Source organism: Eleutherodactylus coqui, chromosome 2 (genome assembly GCF_035609145.1).
Source record: "Eleutherodactylus coqui strain aEleCoq1 chromosome 2, aEleCoq1.hap1, whole genome shotgun sequence".
Classification (NCBI taxonomy): domain Eukaryota; kingdom Metazoa; phylum Chordata; class Amphibia; order Anura; family Eleutherodactylidae; genus Eleutherodactylus; species Eleutherodactylus coqui.
In genome coordinates, this window is record NC_089838.1 from 24,088,109 (window position 1) to 24,099,267 (window position 11,159).

Sequence of the window (11,159 nt, forward strand, 5' to 3'; positions counted from 1 at the left end):
CGGCAGAACCGCGGCAAATCCGCCCTGTGTGACCCCTGCCTATGGGAGCGCCGGCCGCAGCGCGGCCGGGCCGCTTCAAAGCCACCGCGGCGGTTCTCCCGGCGGAAATCTCGCGGTTTTTGCTGCGGCCAAACCGCGAGATTTCCGACGAAAATCTGCTCCGTGTTACTCCTCTTTTAAAACAAAAGCATGCACAGTGAGCAAACGTATTCGATGGGGGCTCCTTACACAAACTTTCTGGCTGCTGCAATCTACCTCTAAATCGGTGCAATACACGACGGCAGCAGTTTGTATCCGAGGACACCTCATCAGTCCACACCTACAACATGCAGAATATTTGAGGAAGCATCTAGTTTCATTGTAACCAGACAGCTTCCCTAGGGATAGCAGTATGTATGCGTGGCAGTCTCCCCTGCCTCCTGCAGGAGGGGCTAGCCTGGGTGTGATCAGAAGGAGGGAGCTGCTAACTTTTTTTGCACTCCCCCCAAAGTTTAGAAAGTTCTTTTTGGACTTGAGTCCAGCCCCACTGCCTCCTGCGCTGCAGATCATTGGTCTAGAGACCCACAAGGAAGTTGCAATACTAGCTTATTGATTGCACATCAGCAACAGTTGCCACCACAGCACACTGATAATCACCCTGGCTTCACACCATGGCTAGTGCAAGGCATAGGAATAAAAGCACCTCTCCAGAAAGCAACTCCCAGGCTGCGGCAGCTGGCAATGATGTGGCAAAGAAGACCCCAAAACCTAACAAAGGATCATCTTCATCCTCCTCCTCCTCGGCATCATCAGGGAAATCTAAGGTCTTCAGTAAACTATTGACATTCCTGTTCTATGTAGTTGTGATCGCAGTGGCGGCTAGCACGGGCTGGCTAGTATATAACCTCCTGGAAGAAGTCTCATTGATAAACCTCAAGTTGAGCCACTTATCACACCAGAAGGGAGAACTGGCAGAAACTGTGAACACCCTCCAGAAGCAGGTAAATGGGTGGTCAGGGTATGGCGTTGGGGACTTTCTATATCATTGATCTTTGTTATTTAGTATATGTAATGTGTTCCGCTGTTGATAAACCCAGCTCCCCCAGGATCCAGAACGGTCAATCCACCTAATCATTCCAGCGTGGTTGCTGGTGCTATGCGGATTACCATTCGGGGGTCTGGAAAAGCTGGATGAGATGTATTGGGAGTGAATTAGTCTTTAACCAGCTTTCCCAAAACAGATCTAATTATAGTGCTTTCATGGTTACATATATATATATATATATATATATATATATATATATATATATATATATATATATATTGTAGCTGTGTACTAGGAATGTGCAGAATCTGTGTTATTGGGGATGATTTATCAAAACTGGTGCAAAATAGAAGTAGAGCAGTTCTCCATGACACTTTCTGCACCAGTTTTTAGTAAATTCCCCCCCCCCCCCCCCCCCCCCCCAATTTGGCTTGAATTCTGCCGTGTAAGCATTTTCTATATTTGTTGACCGGTAAGTACCCCAAGCCAATGTAAGAGTGACCCTATAAAATGAGGCCCATTGATAAATACAGCCGGACATGGACCCTGATTTAACAAGAATAGCCCCCCTCAACTTCTGCATACAATCCTGCTAGCTCCCTATATAGCCCTGGCACCAGAGCGCAGCTACAACTGCAACCTCTACACCCCCCTTCCCAATATCTGTACCTCTGTTTGGGTACATCTAATGCACGAAGGACTACTGCCTCTAAGGTTTCCTGTACCCTCTGTTGTGCAAAGTGCAACGGCAAATGTGTATGTCGCCCATTTCTGTTGTCTGGGCGTCAGCCTTCACATTAGGGTTAGGATCTGCCATGGCATTAGAAGGCCAAAAAACTGGGACTACATGGGTAATGGGGAGGGACGAACCTCATCATGGATTCCGGCATGTCTAGGATCCCACTCTGGAGGGCCGTGACCACACTAATACTCTGTATACTCTTGTATTATATACCAGTGCTACGCAAATATACTAAGCAAATGTTACTCTAAGTGTTTCCACTAGCCGTTAAACGCTACACCGCTATCACATTCCCCGGTGCAGATGGACAGGGCTGCAGGGATCCAACCACCCTTTATGTAGTGACCTTGTATTTGCTCCTCTTCATTCATAGCCGCGTTGCATTTGCCTATAACCTTTTAGCTGTGACTTTTTTTTTTTTTTCTCCTTTCCCGAATTTATTTTTGGGTCCTACGTAAATAAGTGGTGTCCAGTATTTATGTGAAGCACATATGCCTGGAACGGATGAATGACCAAACTTTACTAATGTTCATAGCAGATGGTCTTGTCCTCTACCAGAGGACACAAACCCTGCTCTACGCTGATCGATTTGTATATTCCATAGCGCTGATATTATCTCTTATTTTGGGTGTAGCCTCTTACCTTATGCAATTAGACTCTTCACAGCCTCGATCACACCCTGATGTATCAGCTCTTTACATTATTGTATGAGGAAGAGTCCACTAAGTTTTTGAACGCGCTTTTATGAGTTGCTTATGGAATGAGGGGACCTTTGGTAATTGCAATATGTGGTGTACGGGGTTATTCTACATGTCCGTATATAGCAGAATTGGTACAGATCTTGATGTGGATCCACACCCGTAGCGCTATGTGTGACTGTACCCTAAAGGGCTTTTTTTGGGAATTGGGCAATGATGATCAAGCCTTAGGATAGGTCAACGATATCAAATTGGTGGGGATCTGACTTCCCACACTTCCACAATCAGCTGTTTGAAGCCTTCTCTTCCGCTTGTGATCACATGGCCTTTCTGCATCATAGTCCTATTCAAATGAATGGGATTAAGCTGAACACCGGGCACAGCTGCTAAGCAATGTATGATGGCATGCTTGGTATACACTGAAGACGCTGCAGCACTCACCCAAGTGCCGTGGGCCCCTTCAGACAACTGGTCAGCTGGAGTGCTGTTATTGAGCTATTGAACCCCTACTAATCTACTAATCTGATATTGATGACATATCCTAAGTATCGGTAATCAATATCTATTGTAAGTCCCATTAAACCCCTTTTAAGTGTGTCATACGTACAGCCGTATTTAACCCTCTGCAATCCAATTTTGGATTCAGGGTTTCCTAGGGGTTTTTTCTCTTTCTGCCATTATACAATAGCACCACCTACTGGCTAGAGCCAGTACTGTGGTATTGGACATGCTGGAGAGCTCCCTGACAACTGAGCGGCCAGTAATATGCAGTAAGAATACCCTGCTGGACGTCTTCTGACATCGCAAACTGTACAGCTTTCAATCTGAATGTCTTTATACGTCAGACAGTGGATTGGAAAGGGTTACTATGGAGCCCATAGGAAGCCATGCGATTTCCATCGGAGACCCTATGAATGGAGATTCTCTTCTAGGGCAGAATAGCTTCGCACATAGTCTGTATGGAAGAGAGGGACTCTGTGTTGCCATACAGTCTTCTAGGGCTTAGGGCTATGTGGCAACTTTAGCCATATGGTCAAATATCACAGTAAAGCCCTGCCACATGGCAAACTAATGGAAGTGAATGTGGTTGCTTTGCGACTGGCAAGCTATCATGACTCAAAGATCTCAAGAAATCCTGTAGTAACTTCCATTAGTTTGTAGTGTGACGGGCTATACCATGATGTTGGCATGGGTCACAGCTAAAGTCATCATGTAGCTTTAGGCTAAATCTGACAGTCCTATATGGGCAGTTCAGCATAGTGGAAAGTCGTCTAGTTTCTTTGGCAACATAGCAAATCTGGCCTTCCAAAATCAAAACTGCCTCCCTATGAGGCTTTGTAGACCAAAGATTAATTAGGCTATACTGAAAGGGATTATCCCACCTAGAAAATCCCCTTTTAATTTGCTGCTCCTCTAACAGTGAGCTGCTTGAACCCCATGCGAAAGACTGCTAAGAATAACTGGGTGACCATTCAATGCATACTAGTGCCTGGTCATTGGTTTTTGTTCACATGGGACATATGTTCAGGTCAGTGTCCTAGCTATGTATCTAGATACCCTAGATAAGTTAGAGAGGGGTAGCCCGCACTCGCCACTGATGTTCCTGGTTTTGGTTAGGCCTTTAAAGGACCTTCTACACCTTATTGATCGCACAGTCTTACTCTCCCTAGAGCTGCCGTTCCCAAGATGTACCTTATTCCTCAGGTTGGCCATAGCTACACTGGCAGCATTGTCATAACTCTTCTGGGCGTGTTTTCTGGAGGAAGTAAGTCTTGGGATGACTTATGGACTGTTTTATGAAAATGCCACTCGGGCATGTCCCATGTATTTGTGTAGCGCCTACTTATTCTGCAGTGCTTTCGAGGCACATGGGGAACACAGACAGGGCGAAAATTACAGAGATTGCAAAAGCTACCTGTGGTATTCAATTATTTGGAAACAAAGGGGGGGTTGAGGGTGATACAGAGGGTACAGGGGCAGGCATTGGAGCAAGGGGGGACACAGCAATGGAACGATAACATGTGATATACAGTTTTTAGGACACAAACGAGGTGGGGGTAGTACAGGAAGTATGGGGCAGGAAGAGTACATGATAGGCAAAAGTAGAAAACCATAGGGAAGGGCAGGGGGCATATTGTGGGGGTGGGGGACTAAATCAGGAGTTTTGCTACTTTGAGGAGGCGCATCTGAAGTTCCTCGTCAGGGATTGTCTGGATGTTTTGGGGTAGAGCATTCCAGAGGATTGGTGCTCTAGAGAAGTCCTGGAGGCGAGTGTGTGAAGTACGTATTAGAGAGGTGTTTAGTCTGTGTGTGTTAGCAGAGCGTAGTATGTGGACTGGGTCATGTGTGGACAGGAGAGAAGTGCTATATGGTGGCACGGCGCCATAGAGAGCATTGTGGGTGAGGGTGATAAGTTTGAATTGAGTTCTGTAGTGTACGAGCAGCCAGTGGAGTGACTGGCATAGTGCAGGGGCGTCTGAGAAGCGGCTGGATAGGAAGATGAGTCTATCTTCCGCGTTTAATATGGATTGGAAAGGGGAGAGTCTGGTGCGGGGAAGGCCAGTTGTCGGGAATGGATGAGGGCGACAATAAGTGTCGGTAGCGTGCCCATTGTGAGGAATGGCCTGATTTTAGCAATATTTCTTAGGTGCAGGTGGCACATTCAGGCCAGAGATGGGATATGGGGGGGGGGGGTGTAAAGGAGAGGTCAGAATCAAGTGTAAGCCCCTTCTCCCGACCCCCACCCTTCCCCAAGCTAGCGGGTGTGCTGTCTGGGGGAGGGTGGGGTGTCGGCTGGTTGAGGGCGAAAAGACAAGGGGATCTCATTTCGAGAGTCTAAGTTTGAGAACAAGGGAGGACATGGTGTCAGAGACAGCAGACAGTCGGTGATGCTTTGCAGGAAGGGTGCAGAGATGTCGCGTGAAGAAGTGTATAACTGGATTTCGTCAGCGTAGATGTGGTATTGGAGGCCAAATTTGCAGATGGTTTGTCCAATTGGGGCTGTGTAAGTAGAGAAGAGAAGGGGACCAAGGACTGAGCCCTGGGGGACCCCAACAGCAAAGGGTAGCGGAGAGGAGACAGAGCCAGTGAAGGAGACGCTGAAAGAGCGGTCAGAGGTAGGAGAACCAGGAGAGAGCAGTGTCCTTCAGGCCGGCATCTTTAAATGTGCATATAATATGATTCCGTATTCAGATAGAACTAATACATGCTAATTACAGGATGTTGTTATTAAACTATGAGAATATTCATATTGAGATCAAGCAAATCAAAAAACCTGTTCCATCTCGGAGTCCAGCCAATCGCAATGCGGAGTTGTCCCTACACTCTAAGAATGCTGTTTTTCCAGCATCCAGCGCTCCAGGCGGTTAGAATCGACTGCATCATTTCTTTGCCAGCACAGCACATTTGCAACCCTGAAGTGCATTGAAGCATCGTCTCGTTAGCTTATCTGAGCAGAAAAAACTGGATTTCATATGTATTTTGTAGGAGCGTCTTCAGATGTTCCTGACGCATTTGCAGCTTTTCGGGGTTTTTTTTTTGTTTTTTTTTCTATTGATTTCATTTGCAATATGTGTTGGTAGCAAAACTGGTTCAGTTACACAATCCTTCACTTTACTAGATCTTATCTATATTTAAAAATGACTTTACAGCTGGGACAGAGCTTCACATAAGAGAGATTTCTATAGTGTGTATCTTAGAATATATATCTTGCTTTGTGGTCCTTGAGACCGCTATGACTTCTTTGTCTGCATGCCCCACAAAGAGAACATATATATGATGGAGTTGAGGAAGATGGCTTATTAGTAGAAATGAGCGAGTATACTCACTAAGGCACATTACTTGAGTGAGTAGTGCCTTCTTAGCCGAGTATTTCCCCGCTAGTCTCTAAAGATTCGGGGGCCGGCGGGGGAGAGCGGGGAGCAACGGAGGAGAGATCTCTCTCTCCCTCTCTCCCTGCTCCCCGCCGCAACTCACCTGTCACCTGCGCCGGCCCCCGAATCTTTAGAGACGAGCCTGGAGATACTCGGCTAAGGCACTACTCGCTCGAGTAATGTGCCTTAGCGAGTATACTCGCTCATCTCTACTTATTAGTCCACAGTTCTGAGCTGTCTAGAATTCAAAATATGCTTTGGTCAGCGACCTCCACTGACCCCTCTGTAAACTTGAGTGCTCCACAGCTAGAAGTTTGCCAATTATCCCCCCCCCCCCCCCCCCCAATGTGACCATGGGTGCCAAGATTTGGGCAAGTAAAAATACAATGTTGGATTTTTGTTTGCAGCAGATGTTGTGAGTGAGGTTGTACCAAGCATGTTAAATTAGTGTCAGTATCTGCCAAAAATGATATAATGTGTATGGTTAGCTAGGCTACAAGTAGATGATAGTCTCAGACTTGTGCTTTTGTCTAACGATAATGTGACTTCCATTAGACGGGGTATTGAATCTGAAAGTGGACTTGTCATAAGATAGATAATAGATCCAATTAGCCGATGAACGAACGTTTGCTCATTTGCCCACTGATCAGGAGCAATCATTCATAAACATTTGTTTGCCTGATCATCAGCCTGTGTAAGCTGGCCGCACATGGCTGGATTTGCATTGCGGAGTCCAGAGCAGGCGCCCGCCTCCGGATTCCACAGCAAATATCACCCATGACATAATATGTAAAAAAAACCGTTTTTTTCCTGTACACTAGCAGAAATAAAAAAAAAAAATTTCGGAGGAAAAATTGCAGCATGCTCTATTTCAGTGCAGATTCCGCACGGACATTGTGAAAAGGTCGCAGGTACCCGCTTCGTAGCCTAGCAACGACGCGGGAAAAGCAGGGATGTAAAAAAAAATGTAAAATTGCACTGCACATGTCCAACGACTCGCCATGCATACCATCCGTAGTATGGATTAATTGAAAGAATGTCAAGTAGGGGCGAATGTCGGCTGGGCACAGGGTCGGACTCCACTACGGGCTCTGACCTGATCATGTGCAGCTGGCCTAAGGGTGCATTCCCACGAACGTATATCGGCTCGGTTTTCACGCCGAGCCGATATACGTTGTCCTCGTGTGCAGGGGGGGGGGGGGGATGGAAGAGCCAGGTGCAAGAACTGAGCTCCCGCCCCCTCTCTGCCTCCTCTCCGCCCCTCTGCACTATTTGCAATGGGGAGAGTCGGGGCAGGGGCGGGGCTAATTCTCTGAACCTGGCCCCGCCCCTGCCCCACCTCCTTTCATTGCAAATAGTGCAGAGGGACGGAGAGGAGGCAGAGAGGGGGCGGGAGCTCAGTTCCTGCTCCTGGCTCTACCCCCCCCCCCCCACCTGCACACGAGGACAACGTATATCAGCTCGGCGTAAAAACCGAGCCGATATACGTTCATGGGAATGCAGCCTAAAAAGGACATTTTGGAGGTGGAAACTTCTCATTTGTTCTAATAACCTAATATTTACATTCACCCTTGACGCTCATTAACCTCCAGCAGGGTCACAGGTAGGGAGGGCTGGTGGGGAATGTATCCTGGGTCTCATAGGAAGCTACAAAAAACACTTTGAATTTACCAGACTATTTAGATACAGGGTTAGCGCAGATTTTTGCCGCGCTTACATGGAGCGATTATTGCTCGTACAATCATTCAAACAAGCGAAATGGAATGATCGTTCAGTTTAAATGCGAGCCAACGAATGAACGACGAATGAAAATCATGCACTTCTCGTTCATTAAGTTTCATTCGGCAAAAAAAAAAAATCAGCGTCACCTCATTCCTTTTTTAACACTGATCGTTCAGTATTTCACATAGGAATCGTGCAGTCTAGTTTCATGAATTAATCTTCCCTCCAACTGAAAGAAATGCTAGAACTCAAAGCCAGTAATACTTGACTTTTTTTCTCTTGAAGATTATTTACAGTCTCTTAATCTTCTTTTCAGGTCGATTTACTTGAAAAAACAGTTGGAAGAGTAGAATTTATCTCAAAAGACATTCAAGAAAAGCAACAAAGACACGACACTTCTATCAAGAACTGCGAAAAGGAGCTGGATGTCGTTGGTGTCGTCCTTAAAAAGCTACAGAAAGATCTTTCTAATGTCATCCAAGATGTCAAAGACCAAGGTGACCGGGATCTTGACCTCTTTGACAAAACCATGCGGGAAAAATTTACGGAATTAAATAATTCAATTAACGAAGATCTGTCAGAGCTTTCTGAAGTACAGAAGTCAAGCCAGGAAGAGATTAACATTGTGAAGGCCAAAATAACTTCTTTAGGAGACTTAAATGCAATCGAAGATGATGTGAAGGCCTTAAAAGATCTCTCCACTCAATTAAAATCCTCATTTAAATCTAAGGAAGAGTCCATTGAATGGTTAATGAACAACTCCTTAAATGTGGATTCCGTTACGGCCAACAGTAATGAAATTGAGGCTCTCAAGAATGAACAGAACAACTTGAAGAGAGACGTTGAAGAACAAAAGGTGGCGGTGAAGAACATGGAAAAGATTTTAACGAATGGAGATTCTAACTTGAAAGGAGAACTGGAGAGAGTCATCCAGGAATTCGAACAAATTTCCTCTTCGGTTAAAGAGATGGAAGGAAATTATATCTCCGCCAACAATGATTTACTTAAAGAAATTGAGACAAACCGAGATGGCATTGAGCTGAGATTAAAGCCTCTTGAAAGTACAGTGGAAAAGCTGAATAATGAAGCATCTTTGAAGACCAGTTTTGAAGCATACAGCAAAAGGCTGAATGCCGTTGAAGAAGCCATCACTGGCTTGAAGCATGGGTCCTCTTCAACTGGTCAAGGAAGCCCTGAAGTATCTGCGACCTTGTCGACCGTGAAGGAAGCTCAGCAAGCATTATTCCAAGAAGTAAACAAGCTGAGATCTTCCATTGCAGTCCTACCAAATGCTGCTTCTGATTTTGAGAAATTACAGGTGGATATGACTAGCGTCTTAGAAAGTCACAAACAGCAGATTGAGGAGTTGAAGGACGACTATGAGCAACTGAAGAGCAATGCTGCCTCCTCCGACCGGGCGCCCGGCATTGACGGTTTAAGCTCCTCAATACAAAAACTAGAATCGGACTTGAAGATGATGAGGGAGGCCGTAGATAGCTTGGTAGCCTATTCAGTGAAAATAGAAAGCCATGATAATGATCTGAGTTCTGTTAAAGAGTCTGTTGAGGACCTTAAACAAAGTACTGATAAACTGTTAGTTAAATTTGAACAGATCCAAGAGCGTGTATAACTGAGCCACCTCTGAGCAAAAGACCAATGTAGGAATTTCGAACTAGTTCTAAATGTGTTCGCATTAAAATGTTTTTTTTTTCTGTATTTTATGTCTTTATTTAAGAAATACTTTATTTTTCGGGTGTTTTTTTTTCTTCTAACTTTTCTTTTCCGATCGAGACTTATCAATACATTTCATTAGAGGATCTGTCACTTTGCCTCTTTTAATAAATACTAGAGATGAGCGAGTATACTCGCTATGGCACATTACTCCGAGTAGTGCCTTAGCCGAGTATCTCCCCGCTCGTCTCTAAAGATTCGGGGGGTGGGGAGCGGTGGGGAGGAACGAAGGGGAGATCTCTCTCTCCCGCTCTTCCCCCCCCCCTCCCCTCCCCCCGCTCCCCGCCGCAACTCACCTGTCACCCGCGCTGGCTCCCGAATCTTTAAAGACGAGCGGGGAGATACTTGGCTAAGGCACTACTCGCTCGCTCATCTCTAATAAATACTTGTATTCACCATAGAATAATTCTTAGAACTTGGATGTAACCATTTACTTTGTTAATATGGGACCTTTTACGCAGGCCGATTAAATTGTTCAGATTCTCGTATCCAGCAGGAATCTGTACAATTGTCGTTGGGTCTAAATGCATGTACCGATTCAACGACGAATGAAAACAAATTTGATTCTCGTTTGTTGCTCAGTTTATGTATGCAGAAAATTGAACAACTGATCGATCCGTGTAAACAGGTAGTCGTTAACCTGTAAATGATTGCCTGTTTACTGTAAATGGTAGTAAGCCGGCCAGAACGAGCCCCAGCCCCGCTCTTTCTCCATTCCAGTAAAAGCACATGGAACAGTCATCTGCGCCCATCAGGTTGCCCTGTGTAAAAGAACTGTAAGTTGTGTCCCTACCCATCTTGAAACTATCCAATTAGTACTGGCAGTTTGAGGCTGCATTCACACGAACGTATATCGGCTCGGTTTTCACGCCGAGCCGATATACGTTGTCTCTCTCTGCGGGGGGGGGGGGGGGGGAGGATGGAAGAGCCAGGGGCAGGAACTGAGCTCCCGCCCCCTCTCTGCCTCCTCTCCGCCTCTCTGCACTATTTGCAATGAGAGGAGACGGGGCGGGGCTAAGTGGGGTATTACAGGTCAGCTCCATTGAAGTGTGAATAGCATGAGTAGTAGAAGAATGGCACAGTGCAGAGCCGTTGCTCCAGAATTATTTCATGAGACATACAAGTATTTACTAAAACAAAATGTGATTGTTCTCAGTCAGAGAAACCAAGTAATCTTGTAGATATGATACCTTTAATGGCTAACAAAAATACATGATGTTACAGCGAGCTTTCGGACCTCTCAGGATCCTTTCTCCATCATAATGAGACAGATCTGCATGGGGCATATACACGAGTAAATACAAATGTACACATAGGCAAAGGCACAGACCTAGTCAGACTAATTTGCACCTACAACAATACCAGACAAG

General features: G+C 45.7%; 1 protein-coding gene across 1 annotated transcript; it reads left to right on the forward strand.

The window, feature by feature from the left end:
- The first annotated feature begins 504 nt into the window (after positions 1-504).
- Positions 505-9,774, forward strand: CKAP4 (cytoskeleton associated protein 4). Its single transcript, XM_066590489.1, has 2 exons — positions 505-980; positions 8,375-9,774. Exons 1-2 carry the CDS (start codon positions 651-653, stop codon positions 9,686-9,688), a joined length of 1,644 nt encoding a protein of 547 aa, XP_066446586.1. The 5' UTR covers positions 505-650; the 3' UTR covers positions 9,689-9,774.
- The last annotated feature ends 1,385 nt before the right edge of the window (positions 9,775-11,159 follow it).

Bases quoted from the DNA above. Each gene is read 5' to 3' on its own strand.
- CKAP4 (XM_066590489.1), top strand. From the start codon at position 651: ATGGCTAGTGCAAGGCATAGGAATAAAAGCACCTCTCCAGAAAGCAAC. The intron at 981-8,374 runs GTAAATGGGTGG...TCTTCTTTTCAG, and splicing joins TGAACACCCTCCAGAAGCAG to GTCGATTTACTTGAAAAAAC.